Raw genomic sequence first — 24,806 nt, 5'->3', positions numbered from 1 at the left:
TTGTATAGGTGCACCATTGTGACAGAGAATTTGCTCAAAATCAAACTGGCCTAGTACAGGAACGTGGAAAGTACAGGAAAGGAAGCAGTAGCAGCAATGTGGCAATCAGCACAAGTATTAGAAATATTCTGGATTCTGACAGTTGTGCAAGAAGTGTAATAAACACATCATTATGCTAATATATGCAATGCAAGTGAGAAACTATTTATATTAAATGAAGAACAGGATTCCTTAAGTGGAATAACGCTAATGGAAGAAGCTATGAATTCAAAAGATTGGCCAGCTACAATGAAGAGTGGACTATACTATAATGTAAATAAATGTGATAAAGTGAAATAGGAAACTGTGAAGAGCACATAAATGGGAAATGGTGAATAATGCAGTGAATGAGAGAGTAAACAGGGTAGCAGGTGCTGATATATGTCTTGATGATCCAATGATCCAGAGCAGATTGTTTAGAGTATTTGACATTCTAATGGCCAGTAATTTTAAACTGAATAAAGCCAAATATTAATGTCAAACAGTGGGAATTGTGTACGTGGGAGAAGACTGACTTCAAAGGAGATTTGAGAAGGAATGTCTTATGTTGAGTGAAAGAGTCAAGTCAAGGAATACTAAACAGGTCAGAAACCAGAGACAGGAAAAAAACAAAAACCTGTTGTGGGGGATACTGATTTATGTCAGAAGTACTATCTAATTCTGAAGGATGTGCAGCTGCCTAAGACATCCCTTCCAGAAAGTCACTGTCTGAGTATGGGCACCTGAAAGGAAGAGAATTCCAAGGTTTTGACAGCAATCAAGAAGCTTTAATGTTTTGATTCACTGAGGGACTTAAAAAGATGCATATAAGGGATGGTTGTCTGAAATCTTACTGTGCTCTTGTGGAACGGATGTTTTTCCATTCTCATTTGCATCAGGGCCAGTGACAGCTGTAGCGATGGTGTATGTAAGTGCTGAAAAAGAATATTTGCATTACTACTTTTTGAAGACTAGGTGATTCTGCAGGAAAAAGAACTGTCACATGTATTTGTATGTATTCATTCCTTTGAGATGCTCTTTCATCCTTTCAAGGAAATAATGACATCATCAAGAACAACAATAATAATAAAGATTAGTCTTATGGCTGCTTTCTGTTGAGAAATAATGGAAAGCCACACTCACTACTCTCCTTTGGTATGTTAAATTACTTCGTGATTTTTAGCATATGTATTATAAAAGGTCTGTATGGGAGTTTAAGCCTCTTCCTGTCAATCTGCATAGATTATTTCATACACGGGATGAAAATGTGTTTTGAAGATAAGTATAAGGTCAGAGATTAGATCTTTAGAAATAAATAGGTCATTGTTTGGCTTTCTGACAATAAAAAGGAATATCGACATTTCCAAAATATCTTTGCTAAGGAAAAACAAGTCTGTAGCTGTCATGTATTCCTGGAAAAACATCAAAAATTTGTGTCTTGTTGTGATATCAAATGTACAGACTTGGGGATCTCAAAGGAGAGGACAGGTCTCTAAATGGAGAAAATACTTAAATAAGCTCTGCGGGCATTTGAGGAAAAGTCATTCTGAAGGTGGAGCTTAAATCTGGAAAGCTGCATGAAATGTCTTGATAGCTTCCCTGATTTGGTCATCTCCTATCTGAAGAGCTTACAGCAACCTTGAAGCCAAACCAGAAATATAAGTAAGACCAAGGGTATATTACATTTCATTTTCCCTGACTTACAGTAACTTTATTTAAACTTTGTATTCCAGGCATATTAATTTGTTTTTACTTTTGCCTTTATGCTGTAAAGTGGGAACTCAGGTTGGCTGGAAAACCACGGACTTCCCATTTTTCAGGCAGTTGTAGTCACAAGCAAGAGCATGGATCTGCTCCTGCAGTTCCAAAACAAGATTGCAATCTCCACTGAATTCCCATTTTCTTCTGCTTTAAACTGGTGGGTTGGTGCTAATTGTTCAAGATGATGGCTTTGGAGAATCAATTTGCAGTGGCAGCTATGTGCTACTAATTAGATAATAGTATACTGTTGTGGAGCAGAATGTCTAGGCCCTGTTGCTTCCTGGCAGTTGACACAGCCATACATCAAGAACAGGGAATTCTTGGAATTAACTGATCTCTGACCTTGCCTATGAGATGCTGGGTTCCAGATTGTCCTGAACAATGCGTTACCTGAGTATGGGATGTGTGTAGTGCAGGATTTGCTGAAAAAATGGGCATGCCTGTGTCTATAAAGAAAGATCCCAGAGCTAATTATGTTGTCTCCAGAACTGCTGTACTGGCACGGGGAGAGCTATTTCCTGAAGTCTTCTGTGCCTTGTGGTTAAATACTCTAAATGTGAGGAAAAAACCCTTAGGGAACCTGGGATAGTGGCAATCAGTTTTTCATTCTTTGTGAAATTTGGGGTGATTCACAGTTTAAAATAAAAGAAAAAACAACACTCCAGCACTTGCTCAGAGTTTGTCATGAGGCACCAGGCAGCCATGGAAGGAGTAAAGTACTGGTAAAATTCTGAATGCTGGGTAAGTCCACTGTGGATGGTCTTAACACACTGCATCTTTCCTGAGTTATGGCATGCTCCTCTAGCAGTAGAGGTTCTGATTCCTGAAGTTATCCTTGTTAAATCTCACACTTACAGTACCAGGTGGAGGAAGCAAAATATAATAAAATAATTGGAGTAAGCTTGTACATCTGCAGAATACTTGCTGGGTTTAGATGTGTATATCACATTCATAGCTTGTTAGGAGTTTCCTTCCTAGAGCAAGCTTGGTCATTTGCAGGAAGATTTCTTGATTGAGCAGAGATTATAGCATTGATCCCTACATCTGTCTGAAAGTTTAGATTCCTGATATGCAACTGGTATAGCTCTGTTCTTCATTGTCCAACTGTGAGTTCATAGTACTTCATCATTATTTTAAACTTGTTTTCAGAAGGTCTACAAATGTCACCCAGTTGAATATGCCAGGTTTCACCAAGTATTGTATCAAGTTCACAAATTTTATGTGATCTTAATGCATAACAATGAATCGGCCCACATTTGTTGAAAATGCCTCTAAGGTTTAGGCTACCTTTTGATGAACTTGGTATGACATTTGAGTTTGTAAGAAGATACGGCACTAGGGAAGTTTGCGATGTTTAATTCTCAATGTTAACTTACAGCTTTCACAGTAGTATAGACTAGGGACATATGTGACCTGTCATTAAATGGTAATTCATCTAATGACAGTTCAGTGTCTGAAGTGTGCTGCCTTTGTCCCCTAAAGACTTAGTGAAAAAACAGCTTGAAATATAAAATTTTCACAAAGTTCAGAAACATTTCACCAGTGAGTGTTTATTAATTTTAAAATCTTTATTTCCCAGCTGTATGAACTAGAGCTAGACATATAATTGATTTATTTTTCTGAGCGTTAAGAAAATATGCTTTCCATAAAGGGAGTTTTTTGGCAACAGAAATACTTCTGGAGCTGCACTGCAGTGTTATTTGCTTGCATCTATGTTAAAACTAGCATGTGCTAGTTTTTTTTCCTGCATGTCCTTATTGCTCCAGATGGAGTAGTATACCTTAACATACATTAAGCAGGAGGAAATAGAGTAAGTTAAGAAAGTATATTTCTGCTGGCCTTTTATGTTCAGGTTAAGGAAGAGATTTAAAAGTTGTCATGGAATCCCTTTTTTAAATAACTAAGGAATAAAGTAATCTAGATGGCTTTAAAGCCATCAGAACCCACTTTCTTAATGCTTTTGCAGTTCAGAAGTTGCTACACTGATGTTAAACATAATCTGTATCCTTTTACTTTTGTCATGAGTGTAAGTGAAGACCCCCCTCTCAAAGGAGATCTTGGAGGAGGTGACTCTTACAGATTAGGATTTTAAACTATTGTTTCCAAAATGTTGTAGCAGTGGTGAAGTGGGAGTGTGTGACATTATTCAGTAGCTGCAGAAGTGTGGCAAGATGAACATGCTATTATAGGTTGCAATGTGCAATCTAGGTGTGTGATTCTGAATGCCTTTATTAGAATTAATCGGTAATTTACCGATTAAATTAGAGACCTGAAGGCAATTATTGTTTACTGATTACTCACTGAAGGAGCTGCAGAATGCTATAGTATAATCAAGCAAATAGCTTTGTAGGCAGCTGAGGGCTTGATTTAGAGGCAGCAGCCAGTATTTGTGAACTCATACGAGTGGTCTGTCTGGTGCTATCCAGCCAGGTTCTGGCAGTGCAACACTGCTGTGGTGTGCAGTGTGAGCTTCCAAGCTCTTCACGTGACTTCAGCCAGCCATGAGTCAGTATGTTTTTCTTTTGTGCTACAGTAAAAATGTTCTGTTAAAGAATAGGGTGGATATTCTTAAGGGCAGGCAGGCAAATTACTTTTCTCAGCATCGCCCACTGCAAGTCAAAGCTTTTAGAGTATTAATGTTTGATGATAAGTAACATTAAGGTAAAGTTGTTGTGAAGAAGGTAAAAATAGACTTCAGTTAGGGAGAGGTTTTATTTCAGCTCTCACTCTAAATTAAACAGAAGAGCAACTTTCCCTTATAGGGTATAACTACATCATTCTACTCTTTTCTTTCTTATGGCTATGACGTAGCTGTAAAGGCTTAACTTGAAACAGACCTGTTAACTGATTAAGGAAGTGTAAGAGGATGTGACCTGCTTACGGTAAATTATGTCTGTACACTCTTTTTTCAAGATTTCCAACTGCATGAACTTTGCTTTACTGTTGTGCTCTGTACTGAGAGTGGTTTTATAAGTGTATTGCAGAGTAGTTTTTGAGTTAGTTACACTTAGACAAAAGGTCTTCTTAGTCCCAAACAGGATGGTTGTGAAAAAGCAATGGTTTCTTTTTGTTCTTTCAGCTAGGAAATGGAATTATAAATCATTCATTTTAGAGAAACCAGTACCAGCTTAGATTAAAGAATACCCAGCTCTCCCCCACCTAGGGTTTCTTCTAAGGGATGCAAAAAGGGAAGGAAAGAAGATACCATAAGCTCATATTACTACTTCCCAAATATAATCTGTTTTGTCTATTCCCTGATGGTCTGATACCAATCTTTTTATATAGATTGTGTGCTCATGCTAAGAATTTTGTCTGAAATAAATTGTGAAGCTTCATTGGCTTCAGCAGAGCAAACCATTTTACACTGTGGCTTAACACAGGGTGTAATACACTAACAAATTTTTGTGCTACACTGTAAGTTATGACAGGTTCTGGACTTCGTTGTGATGAGTGGTTCTGGTTAAATGTTTGTGTGATTGAAATTGCAGTGTCAGATTTGGATGGGTGATATGTGTGTTTAAGTTATGGCTCTGCATTTTGGCCGTGTTTGTCAGTGTTTTTTTGCCTAATTTTTAGCAAGTGCAACTAGTTATTCTGTTTCTTTCTTTAAATCTGAGTTTCTTGACACTGTGTGTTCTACTGTCCATTTTCCTCAATTCCTGCTTTTATGTGATTTCCCCATCTCTGTTTGAGCTTGACAGAATTCCTTGTCAATCCCTTGTTTGATAACTGAGGACAGGATGAGGAAGGTATCTTTGAAACCTCTTGCATAACTTTAGTTTAGCATTATGAGGTCCAGGTGACAAAGATGGATGATACTTAACTCAAGATCGAGTTCTTCAGAGCATGTTTAGAGGAAGTATGTTCATTGACTTGCAGGAATCTTAGATGAAGGAATTGGTAGATTTTTATATACTACTTCATCACTGTTGGCAAAATACATAAACTTGCCAACACACAAAAAAACCAACCAAACAAAATAGGTTAGTAAGTATTGAGATTAGTAAGGTGAGCCTTACTGAAGGCTATCTTAAAAATTCAGGAAAGGAAGCACAAAAAACAAAGCACTCCGATCTTCTAGTGGGTACCCTGTGTTAATCTTACTCTGAAAAGTCTCGCAGAGCAGTCATTGTCATATGATGCTTAGTAATGTGCTCCATCCAGCATCATGCATTGTCTTTTTACTGCCCTTCTTTTTCCCAAGGGACAATGGATGCCATTAGGGGAAACTTTTCCTGGTACATGGTGAGAGCATAGCCGAAGTCAGCATTGCATCTTTGGAGGAGAGCCCAACCCAACTTATGGGATCTCAGGCTTCTGTTGGGATTTAGAAACACTGTGAATTTCTCAACACAACCAGCTCAGGCACATGGATTGCCTTTGGAAGAGCAATATGCCTTCTTACTAACTGACCAGAATTCCCTATAAATAAATTCTAAAAACTGCTTAGAATAAAGAAAAGTTTTCTTCTAACAAAGAAAGACTCATTCATTTTAGGAGAACCCCATCTGTTTAGTTTGTGATGCTTGGTGCAAACACATGTCAATCTCTCTTTAAATTTTTCTGGGACTGGGCTTATATGTTGAAATGTGTGGACTCCAGCAAGCCATCCCTTAAATCAGGCATACTTTTCTGCCCATAGCAAAATTGCGGTTTCCACTGATTTCTTCTTCCTGGACTGTATGATTTGCAGTGTGAAACTTTTTTCTTCCTGTAGAAGAAGTAATGATACATTTGTTGTGAACATTTTAATTTGCAGTCTGTGGGATGTCCCTGGGTGTTCAGATACACATGGTCATAATACAGACAACTGGCTTGCAGTTCTTGCAGAACTTGGATTGCCCACATCCTTTTAGGCAGATATTAAGGATATATGAGTGGATTCAGTACTTTAATCTGATACACCAGTTTCTCTTCTCTTAATTTCTGCTTGGGTGTATAACATTGTGAAGTACAACCTCTCTTTTCTCAATTTTCCTATTGCCACACCTTGTAAAAAGAACAGAAATTACTTTGTGTCAGGGAAAAAGTAAGAGTAAGAAGTGATTAAGTTAACAACATGAGGGAAAAGACTAGGAAATATGATTGTCTCTCATTGTAAGTGGTGATAACTCCAGTACTATCTTTAAACTTGTCCCCTTTGTTGTTGTTAAATCCATGAGGTAAGGACGTGTCTTGGAGAATGGTGACATTGTAATGCAGCTTTATTTGGCCTTCAGGTTGACTTGCTTTCATCATTTCCCCTGTGTAAAAATAAGCTGCTCCCCTGTCCCACAAAGTACCATTTAAATGATGAAGAAGATTTTAAGGAGCACTTTTGCTCTGCAGCTGGTCTAATTAGGACTTAGAACTAATTGCAGTAGGTCAGCAAACAAAACTGACTTCCATACATCAGTGCATGATTTCTGAACTGTATTCTAAGTCAAAGACATGGAAGCATCCACTTACATCCTTCTTTCGGTTTTGCTTTTTCAACAGTTACATTGCGAACCAGCCAAATTTGGAAAGTATCAATGACAATGAAGTTGGATTTTATGTTGGACTTAAAAATCTGTGAGTATGGGATACATTTTATACATCTGTTTTTCCTGTGTTTCTTTTATAGAGGCATGTAGAGACCTTATCAAACTGTATGTCTAACTTCATGTATTACTGAACAAAGTTGTAAATCTTGCACCTGATCCTTGCAGAGATTTCATCCAAAGTCTTACTTTAATAGGTATTATCATTACACTTCCCATTATATTTTAGTTTAAACATTCTAATAGTTTTATTACTTTTCCTAGGACCGTGGTGGATTCAGGCCTAAGATTCGTGTCCCGTCATGCTTTTGTGAAAAATGTGAACTTACAATACATGTGAGTAAGAATAGTGTCTGCATTCTAAGTCAAAACGGCCCAACTCATGTTCATTTATTTATTGTTAATTTATTTCTATCTCTTACCATTTACTTCATTAAAAAATATTTTAACAAGACAGACTTATAATGGTCTTCTATCATTAATTGCCCTTCAGGAAGATATATATGGTAAGGAACTTGTGGATCATAAAAACATTATGTGTGAAAAGACCATCCAGTTCATTATCCTGTCTCTAACAGTGTACTTCAGCTGTGTCTTTTGTGATAAGTAACGTAGCACAAAGAGTGTGTCTCTTGAAGGTATGATGTCCACACAGTGCATCACACTCCGTGACATGGTTTTGACTAGCTCTAGTCTGACTCGATGAGCTGAATATATTTAAGCAGCTGCAGTGCAGGAGACGCATGCATGGAGCACATCTAATATAATTTGATCAGTATATGTGCCCAGAGACTGTGATATGGCTGTGAACTGAAGTCCAAGGGGTGATTCACTTTAAAAGCTCACTCAAGATCACAGCTAATGCACCCACAGCAGAATATAGGAATGATGTTGCTTTCACACCCAAATGTGATTTGTAGGTCATGACCTACAAGAAGCAGATTTTGTACCTGTGCAGCTTTTTGACTGTGTTTTTCTCGATTTGTTATGCTTTAGATTTATCAAAGGCTGAACTGATCAAAGTTCTTTTTTTACAACTTTTGTGCCTTCTAGTGGGACAGACATAGAGTGGCTCACTTTGGTACTTACATGGGTCAATAAAACACTGAGATCACACTGTGAATGGTTCAGTTCTTCACAAGTGCCCTGTTTTAGCCAAATACTCCAGGTGTCTGCTTTAGTCCATACATCTTCAATAGGTGAACGCTAATATGTATTAGCATTTAACCAAACCCTTTGCTTTTATCCTAGTGAGATTTAGAAGACATAATGACAAACCTTGTCTTTGTAAGATACTTCGTTGTAAAAGGAAAGAATTGTTGAACAGAACACAGGGTCCTGTTTGATTTGATTGCTTTCTTCACGAGATGGAATCACTTTCTGACCTGTGTTTTCCAAAGAACAGCAATTAATTTTTGTACGGAAGTGGACATGAATATCTGTTTCTGCCTAGACTGTAATTGCTGTCCTTAATATGGAACAGTCACCAGAGGAGTGTGAACCAGATCTTGGGAACCTGTGAAATTTATATTACTTCATGTAGTCATTAATAAAGAACTTCTTCTATAATCAGTTGGTAATATAGGGGAACTATGTTCCAGAGTAAATTGAAGTGTTTGCCTCTATAACAGTTGCTCAGTGAATTATGGCTGTAAACTATGAAACTCCATAAAGCCAAGTGCATGTGCACTGGCTGTGGAAATATGCAATAAGAACATGGTGTCTGAGGGATATATTTGCAGAGAAAGATTTAGTGACTCTGCTGGGAAAGAAGTGAGATTCTCTGTGCAATGAAGCAGAACAAAACAAATTCAAGTCTGGGATCAGAAGGAATATTGTGTTACATTTTTACATCTTTTCCGCATTGCATTAGCTGCTGTGAGGGAATCTACTGGAATACTGTATATAGATTAGGACACCTAATCTACTCATCTTGAAAAATGCTACAGAGAAGAGCAGTGGAGCCATAAGGAGCTTGTAAGGCAAATAATATAAGGAGGCTCAGAGCCTGAGTATGATCAGTGCAATAAAGAGCCAGTTGAAAAGGTACATACATCATTGCAATGGGATAAAGAATAATTATTTGAAAATAAAAGATAGATATAAGGAAGAAGTTTTTTACAATAAGGGTGATTGTAAACAACAGAGTGACAACAGGCACTCTGGTTGCCCAGAGACATGGTGGATGACGCAGCCCTGGAAGCATTCAGGGTTAGGTTGGACAGGACTCTGAGCAAGCTCATGCAGATGAAGATGTTGGAGAGTTGGAACTAGATCACTCTTAAAGGTCCTTTCCAACCCAAACTATTTTATGATTCTATGCTTCTGTGCTCATCTTATCTTTAAAATAAGAGTAATTATGATGAAAAAAGCAATCAGTTCTCTCCATGACCGTGAATATAGTGTGAGAAATAATGAGTTTAGTTTGGAGAAAGATAAATAGAGTTTCAGATCTTCTCGGCTGTCTGGACAGGTAGACACCATGTAAGATGTGACAACTGGTATGAGCTCTTGAGAGGCATTTTTGCATGTTGCCTTAGGGAAATGGGTTTCATGCAGTCACAAAGTATGTCTGTCTCCAGTGTTTGCTTCTAACCAAAACTTACACAGGTAAACAAGTTTTTAGAAAACTGTCTGTTGAACAGAACAGAGAGACCCTATCAAAGTTACCACTTAAGGGAAAAGTATCACTCTACATATGTGAACTGCTAGACTTTACAGAATCCACTTGGATAAGATGGCTTTGACGTGTTTCAGCCATAGGAAGAGCTTTATTTGAGCATACAGTCAAACTGGGAATATGTTTTTGCTGGTGAGCAGACTTTAGTAGAGCTGTAGCTCATGAATCTCCTTGTTAGAAACAAATTAGACTAACTTGACATCTGTTCAGTTGATAGAGATGAATTCTTGATGCGGAATACTTGTATTATAAACCAGGAGCTTATCCAGTCTCATACTATGTTTTCTTTTGGTGGGATTTAGTTATGTTGGCAGACACAGGATAAGTCTAGATAAGATGGAAAATATTAAGTGGCACCAGCTGCTCTAGATGCACAGGACAAAGCAGCAAGTATGGAGGTATTTTTTACTAAGGCTGATCTGTTATCCCTGCAAAATGCATTTGTTTGTTTTCTTTGGCAAGTCATTAGGTACACTAAAATGTTTCTGAAAGCCCTAGTGAAACACGGCTTGTTGTCATCAGCAACAGAAATCCTGTTGACTGCCTATGGAGGAAGTATAGCTCCTGTTGTGGTTGGGACAGTGAAAACTATTAAGAGCTAAAGGAATTTAATTTTGCAAGGGTAATGTATGAGTACAGGTCTTACATTATATTTGAAGTATTTTATTAAGAAGTCTTACATTTTATTTGGAAATAAATTTTTTACTATCCCATAAGGAAAATAAAAAGCATTTTTCTGAAGCTTGATGTAACTATATAAGCATTAATTTTGTTATGATACAACTTTCTTTTTTGTTCTGTGAAAAATCTTGTAATGTCGTTAAGGAGCTACATTATATAAAAGGTATATTTCTAAATTTAGAAGGTTTCTTTATAAAATTATCTATCATGAGAAGATTTGAGTAATAACATAAATGACAGTAAAATAAATGTTCCAATGTTCCAAAGTGTAATTAATAGCATTGCTCAGCTAATTTTGGTGTTTACACTGCCCATAGACTCAAGCTAGCCAACAGCCTCATTTTAGTAGTGCTGTTTATAAGCTTATCTGCTGCTAACAGTAATTTAATGGACCTGTGTAATACACAGTGTATTGGTGTATTGTCAGTGCCTTTAAATATAAAAACATTTCAAAGCAAGTGCCTATTCACAAAAACTTTAAAATATAGTTGTTGTTACGTGCCAGCCTACGTCTAAGTGCATCGCTGAATCATAGATTGTGAGTGTAGTGTATACATACAGCTCCAGGTATTAAAATGTGTCTGTATCTCTACACTGTTCAGGTTTAGGTAAAGCAGCCAAAGGAAACCATTAGAGATCAGCCCTGCTGCAGATTTCCCCTTGTTTGCACACAGGGCTAGTTCCAGCCACAGGCAGAGCAAGCTGTTGCCTGTGGAGGGAGACTGAGTGTAGCAAAATGGTCATGTCTTCATCTCTTTCCCCGGTTCTCCTTAGATCTGTTCCCTCCTCCTCTTTCTTGCCTCTCCTTTTCAGAAGCACAATAGGTGATAGAACTCTGTCCATGTTGCTAGCTCTGTAAATCTTTATGTGGTTTCTCAGTCTGTTTTTGTTCTACTCATATTGCCACTGATTTGCTTTTAGCTGAATTAGGGCTAAAAAGTTTAAAGTGAGCTTGATCTTTTCATGAAAATACAAGCATACTTTTGACTAAATCTGTGTCTTCTCCTTAAGTTTAGCTTCAGGGCCAGGCTCTGTACTCTTGACTTTCTTTTTCTATAAGCAAAAAACCCTTTAGAGCCTCAGATGCATTTTCTTTGGGCTGCTTGCTGTGGTCTTTTTATGTGTGGTTGAATTGGGGAATTAATTTATATTCTCTTTCTATGAAAGTGGAAGTGGGATCATTAACTACTTCAAAATAAACCTGGCATTGATTCTTTTTCACTTGACATGAGTTAAGGAAACTGCAGTAGGCATCTCTGTAGTCAATTAAAAATGCTCACTTTATGAAATATATATATATATATAAAATTAAATTTACTGTCAAAGTATTACTTAAGGTGATAAATTTATAGCAGTGGTCTGCAGGTAAAGCCTACTGTATATCTGGTTGTGTTTTGGGAAAGGTAGGATTTATTTGATAACGCAGATAAGAGAGGCAGGTGCATGCCTTGCCTGGCAGTACCTCAGGGGCCTTCATACATGCTGCTTGTCAGTGTGGGAAAGAAGCAGTTCCCCTGTGTGGTGAGTGAAGAGTTTCCCATGGAGGGATGGGGTTTCATGTGGTTCTGTGTTGGAGGCAAAAATCCAAGTCAGTATGAGGATCCAGCTTCTTTTGTTCAGCCTCCCAGCACAGAGCATATGCATACTAGGAAAAAAAACCACATAGTGACAGTATTTGCTTAAACATAACTTCTGTTCTATATGCAAATTGTGCCTTAATATTGATTTATCTGATCAGAGTCCATGAGACATTTCCATCAGCATGTGCCATAGGGCAGTGCAGTTCACCTGACTAATGAAATAGTAGCTCCTGTGTTTCGCTCTCACACATAAGGACCAGTTAGTTTGTAAACTTCAGGCTCTTCTTTGCCAGAAGGAATCAAAAAAGTGGTGAAATATAAATATAATCTCTTTGTTTCTGTTCTAAACATTTGTACAATATCCAACTTGTAATTTCTGTGAAAATTGTCTTGTACTCAAAGATCAATGACTGAAAGTTGGGAAGTAAACACTGTGTTATTTAGTCAGATAAAAAATAAAAAAAAAATTAATCCCTGGTTTTAGATTCAATGCAATGCTAAGTTTGGAGCCCCTATGGCGCCTTTATAATACCACATAAAATTCATGGTATTTTGGCTCATAACACTGATTTGCGCTTTACTGCTGGCAGTTAAACAGTTTACTGCTCTCACTATCTTTAATTCATAGGCTGATAAGACTATACAAAAACAGCATTTTTTTGCTTTGGGGTGGAGAAAGCAGTTTTGTAAGCCCATGAGGGGAGGAGTATTTCTGGTTCAGATTGACATTTCTTTGCTCTGCATAATGGTAGAAGACCTTTCACTTAATTACCACTGGAAACCATAAATGCTTAATTGACATAAAAAAGCCCAATACAGGCATTTTACAGTTTTCCTTTTGATCTTCCGTGTGGGTGCATATTGCACATGCAATTTGCAAAGAACAACTAAAGAGTTCTGATGTGGATGTGTGCTAGCATGTGAGGAGGGCTTATATGAGTAGAGTTTGGTACAACATCAAAGAAAGGGATACACCCATTTCACATGAATAAATTGAGCATATAATTAACACCTGGACTTTACAAAATACTTTTGAAACACAGTTAAATCTGCTGCTTTTCTGCAATTGAAAAAGTGCTAAAAGTGAAAATATTGATCCTTGTTGAGTTTGATTTTGAATGTATTTGGCGTTAGATGGTGACTGGATTCAAGTCCTTGAAAACATTCAAATCATAAAGTTAGACTGGACACTGCCCTTTTACCACTGAAGTCAAAGGGCTTTAACAGCTGGTTCTACTTCTTAATTGCTTTTTCAAGAGACACAAACTGTATTTTTAGTGTAAGAAGAAGCAATTCTAATTAATGCAAATTTTTTCTTTTGCCATAGAAATTTATCCAGAAACAAGCTCTCAAGTTTGTCCAAGAAGCCTTTTCGCCATCTGGGTTTGTCTGATCTGTAAGTTGTCATTTCTTAAAATATAAGTTTATTTTTGGCTGGAATGGAAGAATAACACTTCGAAGTTTGTTCTCTTGAAGGCAGAGGTCCATCAGGAATTAGAAGTGCAGTTCTAGTCCAAAGAAAGCATCAAATCTGAACAGTTAAATGCAGAGAAATTTTCATTCCAGGGCTTCCAGAAGGTTAGGTATTTATTTTAAAGCAACATAGGGGTGAAAATAGGCTCATCTTTCAGCTTTAAGATATATTTTTTTGTGAGATTACTTCACACAAATCTACTGGTGTTTATTTGAATATTTGAACTTGTGAAAATGCAGTCTTTTGCATATATTCATACAAAGATTGTCTCTCATATTCTTATAGTGGCTACACAGCTTATATGCTTGTGGCTGGCTATTTAAGAGTATCTTTATTTTCTCAAATTCTTGAGTGTGCTTTATATAATCATTTAGCAAGGAAAGCACTGGTAAACATTTCTTTATCGATTTTTTTTCAGTGCTATATTTTTTATTTTTATAAAAGAAATATTTTATAGCAGATATTTTTATTCCCTGTTACACCTGCCATATTTTCTTACTGATATACGTTCCAAAATTTTGGTCATGCTGTGCATTCTCTGTTAATATGCAGAGAGCCTGCAGGAGTTCTGAGAGAGCTGGGGCTACAGAGGAGAGGGAGGTTGCTCTTTTGGATCTCAGAGCAGAGTCAGAATTTTTCCAAAGTGCCAGTCCAAGTCTGAAGCACCTGACATGCAATCCTAGGCCTCTTTTGGTGAACTTCAGCATGTGAGAAGTGAAATGAGCGAATCTCAGTGGCACAAAAAGACTATGTCCTTTAGGTATATTTTGTTGATAATTAAGTTGGTATAATTTCTTTATGGCCCAGGGAACACTGTTCACTGGAATATTTTTTTCAACGTGACAGTTGCTGAATTCTCTAATGAGGATACTAGCTAGTTGCAAAGCTCTCCCATTGTTCCATGCCCTTTGTTGTTCTGTTGCTTCTGCATGAAGAAGCAGGGCAGAGGTAGTGGGAGTGAGCGAGATACGGGAAAAATGGATAGTGTGAAGGTTGAAGAGAGTAGTATTTGAGGTACGGAGGCAATGCGTGATGATGATGTACAAGTTGAGAGAGAAAGGGGATACAAAATTGAGGTAGAGTGTTGTGGGCTTGGGAAAGGGAGTGTAGGACTAGACAAACTGAAGTTATGTAAATAGATGTTGTGATGAAGTGAGATAAACAGATGTGGGGAAAATGAGGGAAAAAAAGTGGAGGGATAACAGTAGAGCCTGAAAGGAGGAGAAGCAGTGATAAAATCAGTATATTTGAATAATTCTGTTGACAAGTGTTTAAGGCATAGTTCAAGATCAGAAACAGGAGAGAAGGAAGAGTGTTGGTAGGTGAATCTGAGATACTAATGTTGCCATAAATAGCTTCTGAAGAACTTCCCCTAAATATGATAGATAAGTATGTTTGTCTTGTTAGTACTCTTGCAAATCAAAACTTAAAGGGATGAGAAGTTTAGAATAAGGTGTAGTAGAGGAGAGTCACCAGGTATTACAGAGAAGGAGATGCCACCTTGGAAGGTTTCTTCTTGACAAATGAGCTGCAGCCATAAAATTACTGCAAACAAGGTAAAGACTTGGAATTTGCTGTCCACAGGTCAGAATTTTTTTTTCACACGAGTGTCTGTAGGGGGTCATTATGGGTCCAGCATCCTGCCAATGATGTGCCTAACTCCCTAGATGGGTTTAGCACAAAATAAAACACTAAAAGGCTGCTCAGCCATTGGTCAAGAGAAATTTCTCTTTACCAGGAAGCTGTAGAATAAAACAGGAGATGGAAGTAAATGTCACTGTTTTGAAAATGCACATCATAGGCTTTGACCCAAGGAATCATCGTATTCATACTGTGTCTTGTGCAAGCAATTTTTGTTCATGCTGCATTTGGTCCAGTGGATGACTTCTGTGAGTACAGATTGCTCCTTCAGACACTTTTGAGGATCCCTGCAGTTGTTTTTCCTCAAATAACTTGAGGTAGCTTTTGGAGAAACAGGTTATGGCTCTAATAAGATTGTTTTTTTCGTGATTTGCACGCTTCATGTCTTCAGGAGGCAGTTATGAGCATAGATTCTGGAAGAAACATGAGTTTCTGTACATTAAAAATACCTGTGAAACTTCGTTAAGAATGATTTTTCTCCTGATAATGGAATGCCTTAAACAGACACTTCCTCACCCACTTTATTTGATCTCATGTATGCCCGTAGAAGGAAAAATAATGCTGGTCACTGATTATGGAGATATTTTTCTGTTCCTACAGAACATGTTTAACATGCATGTAATTAATTGCTAGTTGTGTATATTTATCAAATTGTAAAACTAGAATTTGTTAAGTTTGCTAACCTGTGGTTTAAATTCTACACAGGGTACCATATCAATTTCTGTTTCAGGGCCATTTTTTCATTTTTCATTTTTAGTGTTTCTTCATAATATTACCTACGGTTTTACTGTGAGGTTTTTCTAGAGTGTTGTAGCAGATGAATTTGAAAGATTAGGAAAAATCCTCTTTTGTGATTAAAGTTTGTTAGAGTGTGCATATAATCCAAGACTGACTCTCTATAAAGAATTTACCACCCCACAGCAGTAAACCATTTCTGAAGTAACTGAGTGGTGGCTCAGGTGTAGAAGGGATGAATTCTAATCTCTTCCTGATTTATGAAATAAAATGGAGCTTCTTGAGTGGCCAGTCTCCACGGGCTCCTGATTTACACCGATGAATTGGAAATAGTAGCCAAATCCCCTGTGTGAGCTCTCCTGCCTATGATATTCTGGGTTCTCAGTGCATGCAGAGCTTAATTCCCTGCATGGAAACTGTTACCACTTGGCAGCTTACTTTGCACTGAGTTTACCAAAGGTGCATGTCTTATGCTTCTTAAGGAAAGGGTTCAACTTGCCTTTGTTAACCTTCCTAACTTGTATTTTCGCCCAGATGAATGCTTGGAGCCTGCCTGGCCCTCATTTTTTTTCTATATGCTTGGCATGTTTCACCCTATAAATAAACTGGTGTTTTTTCCTCTAGGATATTGGGTGACAATCCATTCAAGTGTTCCTGTGAAATCATGTGGATCAAGAAATTTCAAGAGACCAAGTTTTACACAGAAACTCAGGACTTATATTGCATAGATGACAACAATAAGAGGACAGCCCTGCTGGATATGAAGGTCCCGAACTGCGGTAATATTATTTTAACATAAAACTACTCCTAAATAATCATGAGCCCAGGAAAAACAAACATGCTTTTTAACAAAATACTTTTCAGGATGACAGTAGTGCTCCAAAGGAGGTTTTCAGTGGAGATATTAACTGTTCAGTGGTCTTTTGCCCCACATGGAATGGTTCTGGGAACTTCATAAAATAATAGGATATCCTGAGTTGGAAGGGAGCCAACAGGATCATGGAGTCCAGCTCCTGGCACTGCACAGGACACCCCAGGAGTAACACGATGTGCCCAAAAGCTTTGACCACATGCCTTTTGAACTCAGGCAGGGTTGGTGCTGGAACCAGTTCCATGGGGAGCCTGTTGCAGTGCCCAACCACACTCCTGATATCCAGCCTAAACTCCCCCAACTCACCTTCATACCATTTCCTTGAGTCCATTGGTTACACGTGTGAAGAGATCAGTGCCTGCCCCTCATCTTCCCCTCACGAGGAAGCTGAAGACCCCAATGAGGTCTCCCTTCCATCTCTTCCAGGCCAAGTGACCTCAGCCACAGCTGATATGGTGTCTAAGCCCTTCACTGGTTCATGTAAATATGTTTGTTCTTCTCTTGATTATCTAAGAGCGTATTCAAGTGCAGGGAAACAGAATACTGATTATAAATAGCACACAAGTAATATATAGGATGCATGTGCCTTTGTTGAACTAAATATTATTTCCAAGCTTAATAGACATTCATAGCTCAATTTCACCTACTTGAATTTTTTTTTCAGGTATTTATAGTTCATGAAGTATTTCTTTTCCCTCAAAAATACTAGTATTAGGACCATTGGAAGAAAATTCAGACCTGCATGCTACTTGAGACAAATTAGCAACAGCTCTGTTCTTCATGCAAATAAAATTCTCCTGAGCTCACTTTAAAGGCTATACAAATGAGTTATATCAAGCTTAGGTCTGTGGTATACTGTAGCATATTTTTTTCAGGTATATGGATCTAGAAAAAAAAACGGGTAAATTATATAACTGTAAGGTCATCTCCTTGCCTTTTTTGCCTTTGCCTTCCTTTGCCATACAGTTTTGCTGCCTACATATTGACCTGGGATAGCTGGGGAAAGGTTTCACTCAGTAGCTGGTGATTTCTCCACCTCTGTGTATGAGGGGCAGAAATGGGGTGTTTCCAACATGTCACATCTGCTGGACTCTGGACGCAGAGTGGGAAATGGCAGGCAGGAAGGAAAGGGAGCAAGGGGATCTTCATGGAGAGCTGATTTGGGTGGGAAAAGCTGCAAGTGAATGTGACCAGTAGGAGAAATTATACCTTTTATCCTTCTGTCTTTGTCCATTGAGTGTCCTTTTCTTCACTGCCTTGTGTGCATGCTGTAACATTCCCTGATTGCAGCTGCCAGCAAAGAACAGCCATGGTGGGGACCACTGCAGGCCCAGCAAATGCAGCATTTAGTGTCAGTTGTGTGTTTTGTGGCCTGATATCATTGTTGATGTTGTGCTTAGCTTCTTTCTGGGGCCAGGTGTGGTGGCAGAAATGGTTAGTGTCTCGTGCAATCAAAAAACTCAGGGAGTCTTGTGAGCTGTGGAGTTGGTCTTGGGTGCTCCAGGATCTGACTTACCTGAAATGGGAGATATAGTACCTAGCTGAGCTAAATGGATCCAACTTTCTGCTCCAGCTGGATGGACTAGAAGGTAGATTAATGTGCTGGGTGTAGAGAGGTCCGCTGTTGGACTGAGATCAATTACTGCAAAAGAGAAACTCCAGCACATTTTGTAACATTCTTGGCTGGCACCTCTAGAAGTTACCAGGTTGCTAGGATTTTCCTTTGAAAACTTTAGATTTTAAATACTCAGAATTAAACCTGTGAAAGGTTAGTTATTTCCCTTGATTTCTTAACCATCTGCAGCCAAAACAGGCTTGTCTCTGTGCCCTGGATGCTGTTTAGGTGCATAGGTCTGTACACATGCATGCATCCTGTGGGCATATCTTGACTAAAATACTTGTCATGACAAGGGAAGGTGGTACTTAAAACTAGAAAACGGAAAGGAGGAGGAAAGGTGAGTATATACAATATTTAGATTGGAATTTGCAGTATGTGTAATTTGCATATGGAAAACATGCATTGTATTGAAGATCTGAGTGGATGCCAGCACATGCCTACAAATCATTGATATTTACAGGGCCCAAATTTCACTAAATTTGACATAATTTTTCCTCCCTTTTTTCCCCCTTTTCTTTTAGCAGCTGTTTCCTCTTAATTTGCATTTTCAGAATGAACCAATTCAGGATATAGATTTTTAATAAAGATAACCACACTTTCTTTTCCTTTCTTTCCTGGGGAAGAGCAATGACCATATTGATGGAATGTGTTCTGGAAGATAACTTAAAAATCCAATGCATGGCTGTTGGTTTCAGTATCTTTGCAGATATTTTTCTGTATTTTAAAGGACAAGCCTTAGCTTCAAAACAAAACCACTGATGAAGATGGTATCTTTCATTTCCAGAACCTTTTGAGAAACTAATATGTAGAACCGAAACAGAAGAGGAATTCAGCTTTTGACATATTGAATTTTTTTTTTCCTGTGAAAACCGTGATGCTTTTTAGCTTCCTTTGCTGTGAAGAGAAATATTTAGGCATGTAGGCTCTGCATTTTTAGTAAAACATTTTCTCTGATTTTCTAATTTTTTCTACTAATGAAATTGTTTCATCTCATCTCCTTGTTGAACTTAATGTGCTGATTAAATATTGACTATCATTTAGATGTCATCAACTTTGTGATTAATTTTATTGATGTTTAAAGCCAGGTATGCTCACTATCTAGAGGATCCTTTCCATCTGCAATATAAAAAGTGCAAATCGGTAATGTTTTTCCAACTACATTTGAAATGTATGTAGATATGATGAAACTTGTCAAATTTTTCTAGGTTTTAGGATCACATGTAATTACTGTGTCAAAGATTTTCAAGTTGCATCTATCACAATAGTAGAGCCTTCTGTGTACAGAGATGGTGGTTTTCAGTTTTGCCATTCTCAGAGCATTTGCCAATTTTCTGTACAGCATGAGCAGCACACCACCTGGGACATCTTCTTTTGTTTTCATCTGATAAATAGCATTAGAAAATCAATAAATCAACTAAATGAGTAAACACTTTATTCTTATTAATGCTTCCAAGCTCTGGTGTCTATTATCACCAGTTTCTTAAGTCGTTGGAAGTGAGGCATGTTCTGTGCCTTGGGTAGGGTCATTCAAAAGACTGCAGATCACATGGAACTCACTGAATGCCAGGGAGGCAGGACTACATCCTTGGGACTGATTGTTGGTGTGTTGCTTTCTCCCTCTGGTAGACATTCAGTTACTGAGCCATTATTTCAGTGTTACTGAAAGAAATATTTTTCTTATTGTGTTTTGGGAAAAGGCATGGATTCTACAGCTGTCTCTTCAGTCCTGTGCAGATTTGGTATTTGCATGTCTGGTTAATGGCATTTTGCCTTATCTGGCCAATTTAGCTTTGTATATGGAGATGTGGTGCTGAATCTTTCAGTTTTGCTTACTGTGCCGGCTTTGGATGGTTTTTTAGCATATATTCTTTAGGAGTCTTCTTTCTTGTCACTGGTAATGTATACTTGCTACAATCCACTGAACAATATTACAGGTTAGTTCCCTGTGCTAATTTGCTTTATGTACCACCAAAGTATGTTCAGAGTGGCTGGCTGTTTGCATCTGCAGCCAGTCAGCAGAACTGTTGCTTGGTCTAGGAGCTATGTGGTTTAATGAATGCTCACATTCTATGCCTGTCTCTTCTCCTGCACACAAAGTACCATGGTGTTGCTCTTATTGTGTACTAAGATACTTGTGTACAACTGAAAAAATGTAGGACTTGTTGTAAAGTAGAATTTCAAACTGAAGTAACTGCTTGCCCATTTCTTGCTTGTTGGCTTCATTTAAACCTGTTTCTAGTGATTTTGTTTTTTTTGTGCTAGAGGTAAATAAGTGGGGATATGAGACTGGAAGCAGGTGGGTATAAATCCGAAGGAGGAAGATAGGCAAAACTGAAGGATTGACACATTTTTTTCTTTGAATTTACAGAAAAGATCTGTAGTTATTACCGAGCCAATAAAATAAGCATTAGATCTTGGGCAATCACAGTAAAATGCAATCTAAAACCACAAGCAAAGGCATAATCCAGTGGGTGTTGACATTTTTTTCCACTATCAGCTAGATTTCACCGATAAGACTATTAGAAGGAGAATATTACAGGCAGAATTGAGTTTAAAAAAAGCCTTGAATGTTCTCAGTGTTTACATTTCAGAATATTCATGGATTCTCTAGCCTGTGTTGTTTATTTTGGCACAAGAACTAGATGTGGTGCATGATATGTGGTGGCAAACTGTTCTTATTTTCTCTGTAAGAGTTTTAATTCTTGTCTGTGATTGTGGGCTATGTGAAAAACTTCATTTTTTGTGAGTCTTTCACAGTAATAGGGTTTCACTGCTGCTCTCAAGTTGAGTTAAAATTTTCCAAACTTAATTAAAAGAATTTTCTCGCTTTTAAGTGGAAATAACCAAAAATTATGGAGTTTGAAAAGGCAATGAGAATCTCATTTTTAAAGATACATATATAACTTTCTTCTGAACCTGCAATATTTATCGATTTGTGAATCAAATATCAGCTTTCATACAGATGTTTAGACATGACCATCTACGTAAATCAGGGATAGTGAATGATGATAGTTGAGCCACATGTGGCATGTGAATGTCTCAAAACAAAAAGCTGATTTTTGTTTGATATTTCTGATTCAAGTTCTGCTTTAATGTCAGCGAAGTAAATCTGTAATACAAAACAGATTAGAAATAGGAAGAAATAAAGCATTATCCAAGCGAAAGAAGTGTCTCTGAACTCAAGACATTGTGCAGGTTTACAGAGGTACTCTCTGTGCCTGACTTGATGCATCTGTGTAAGTGTGGAGTACTGATCTGCTAAGAACAGGTCCTTGACTCTTTTCTGGTGATGCTCTTACTTGGGTCTGTCTAGGCGAAGACTGGTGACTTGATAACTCTATCCTGAAGTCTAAAGAAAGTGCTGTTTTCTTTAAAAGGGGAATCCTGTCTTCAAGGCATCCCTTCAGTAATATACTTGGCGTATGGTATACTTGGTGCCAAAAGTGAAACCCATCAATTTACTTTTTTATGTTGTTCACTAAAAATGTTCCTGTTTCAGGATCACATGTTTATCATGCTGCAACATTAGGCAGGTCAGCATTGTTTTGAGTATTGTCTGGACACACATGAAATTCTGCAGATAGCCACACAGGAATTGCAGATGCATTACCTACACTTAGTGAATAAGAAGCCATTTGTTAGAGGTTTGCATAAGCTGGTTTGGGCCTCATTAACTTATTCTTCAAAGGCAGTATAACTCTCAGTTCATCTCTTAAGCTTGTGGCTGACATATTCAGCCCAATGGCACTACCTGTCTTTGGTTTTCTTTTGAAAGCTGTTGTGGATCAGCTGAAGCTTAAATGCCACATTAGAAAAATTTCTACAGATGTAATTTAATTTCCTTAGCCATTCAGAAAACATGGTTGGATACCTTCATGATACTGCTAGCAAGCCAACTGTTGATAAGATTGATAGCTCCTGTAAAAACATTTCATCTCAAAATTCTTGCAGTTTATATTTTTACTGGGGACTAGGTAATAATATGCAAGCTCCTATTTTATTCAGCACCTTCGTGATAGAATCCAGACCACACCTAAGGCTTTTGAAGGAAAGGTCCTGGGCAGAAGTTAAGGAGCTGATGTAAGCCTTGGAAATGTAAACCCTTCATGTGGTTTGAAATACCAGCAGCAATCGTCAGAGCTTCTGTAGAGGTTGACTGCAGATGACAGCTTGGTGTCCAAATGAATTTGTATGGGTGCACATCTGTTGGTGCTTTTTGGCTGCACTGCCTTCATGATGGCATTTGAAGCCCTGGATGGCGTGACAGTTCTGTGTAGACAGTGCTTGTCACTGTGGCTGTGAAGATGAGTTAGCAAGTCTTGTGGTCTTTGCTGTGGCATGTGCTGGCTCTACGTAAAGAAGTTTGCTTCTAGTGAAAATTTTAGTTAAGTATGGAGTGATGGAGTGTTTAAAGGCAAAGTAAGACTGCATTTGATCTGGGAAAGCATACTTTAAAGTAGACTCATCACCTGGTGGAGACTGTACTTGTTTAATTGTTTTCTGTCAAGACTCCTGGTTGAAAGTTGCAATCAGACATGCCATGAGAGGAGGCAGATTTCATTTAGTATTTTAAAATATTTGGGTGTCTCAGTGAGCTGCCATATCTTTCATTCTGCCTTCTGACAGAAATACATTCTGCCAGACCTGTGCAAAGCACCATTGGTACATTTGGTCACTGTGGAAAACACCCATCAATATTTGCTGTACCACATGGCAAGTGTACATCTATTCAGTGGTGATTCAGTGCTTTATTCAGTGGTTATATGTTCTCCTGAAGATTTGAAGAGATTTTGATCCAGGGCAGGTTTTTCAAATTTGCATTCACACACAGTGGGCAGAGTACGGGAATTTGGAGAAATGGGTCATAATCCCAGATTCATTTTGATCTTTTCCTCTTATACCTCTAAGATTAATGCCTTTACTTTCCATTTTAACCCACTGGAAATTCCAAGTTTTGTTGTTCATGATGGCAAAATCTTAGTGAAGTGATGAAGAGTAGTGCATGGTGATTAATATAATGAAATGAGGACTGGAGGGTAAAGGGATCGTAGAACTTAAGAAAAAAACCAGAGATATTTGGGCTCTAGAAGATAAAAGAAACATGAAAATTTGTATTTAATGTTCTTTATTTCCACTAATTTTGTATATTATTTGCCCAACATATTTTTTAAATCTTCATTAAATATGTGCTTGTCATCTTGTTACAAATTCTGAGATTTCTGCAATTTTTTACATACTGAGCATTTTGATTCTGTGGTTGTGATAAAACAGGAAATGGAAACAATTACTTGTGTTTCTTTCATTCATGCTTTGCTTGTAAATTTTTGGGGAATCCTTTTTATAGTTCTTTGAAGCCAACCAGGCTGGAAATTTGGCTCAGAGCTTGCTGGCTGCAGGTTTTTGTTAAGTGAAACCCAAGAGGTGAATCACATATCCAACAGCTCTTACCTTTGTAGCTGGAATTACTAGAAAGTTTCTCACTGTTTTGGTTGGTTTTTTTTTTTAAACCATTGAAAGCACATAGGAAAAGACCTCTGGAATTTGTAAACATTAGTGCATTTTCAAACAAGGCACAATTTCAGTAGAATGATACAAGGAGTATTGCATCATCATATCCTGTTTTCCTTACATTGATACAACCAGTTTTAAGCCAGTAAGACCTCTGAAAGTTGCAGATCCATGTGACAGTTCATGACAAATTGCATTGTCAACCATCCTGTTTTCAGGCTCACGGCAGTATAAGTAGTGGCTGTTACCAGGTTGTACTCTAGTCATATAATTAGTTGTATGTTTTATCCCTAGAGTGAAAAAGCCAAACCAGGAGAACCAAAAATCCTAGACTGTATTGGAACCTTATGTGAGGAAAGTAGACTGATTTGAATCACTGTGCCCTGAGAACAGCAGTGGATGTTTATAAATCAGTGGTTCTGGTAGGCTGCCTTGAATGGTTCAGTTTGATAGATGGTTTCTGCCTCAGTATTGTTTTAATCATTCTGTGTCTAATATATTTATTAAAAAGATTGTTAAGAATTTCAGGTGAGGATTAAAATTACCTGGTTAAAAATCAGATGCAGAAAAGATTGTCATTTTTATTTGGTAGCTATTTGTTCTTATTGCACAACAGATTGACTTCCAAAAGCATGCCAAGCAAAAAGGAGATGACATGGGCCATATTGAAAACCATTTAGTGATCTAGACTCCTGGGAGTTTGTTGAGAAGCCAGTG

The 24,806-nt window shown here is 37.8% G+C and overlaps 1 protein-coding gene across 3 annotated transcripts in view; it reads left to right on the top strand.

Annotated features, from left to right (window-relative positions):
- Positions 1-24,806, top strand: part of NTRK2 (neurotrophic receptor tyrosine kinase 2) — a 198,183-nt gene that overhangs the window by 11,361 nt on the left and 162,016 nt on the right. For all 3 annotated transcript variants that reach the window (XM_005522628.3, XM_088053983.1, XM_014252329.2), the window contains exons 2-5: positions 7,258-7,332; positions 7,566-7,637; positions 13,570-13,638; positions 16,717-16,871. In XM_005522628.3, the coding sequence (XP_005522685.1) occupies positions 7,258-7,332; positions 7,566-7,637; positions 13,570-13,638; positions 16,717-16,871 (371 nt within the window). The remainder of the gene's footprint in view (positions 1-7,257; positions 7,333-7,565; positions 7,638-13,569; positions 13,639-16,716; positions 16,872-24,806) is intronic.

The sequence above is a fragment of the Pseudopodoces humilis genome, chromosome 4 (assembly GCF_049639895.1).
Source record: "Pseudopodoces humilis isolate 2021_Gansu_Grassland_sample_001 chromosome 4, ASM4963989v1, whole genome shotgun sequence".
Taxonomy (NCBI): domain Eukaryota; kingdom Metazoa; phylum Chordata; class Aves; order Passeriformes; family Paridae; genus Pseudopodoces; species Pseudopodoces humilis.
The sequence above is the reverse complement of the archived record's forward strand: the minus strand, read 5'-3'. Positions and strand labels throughout refer to the sequence as shown.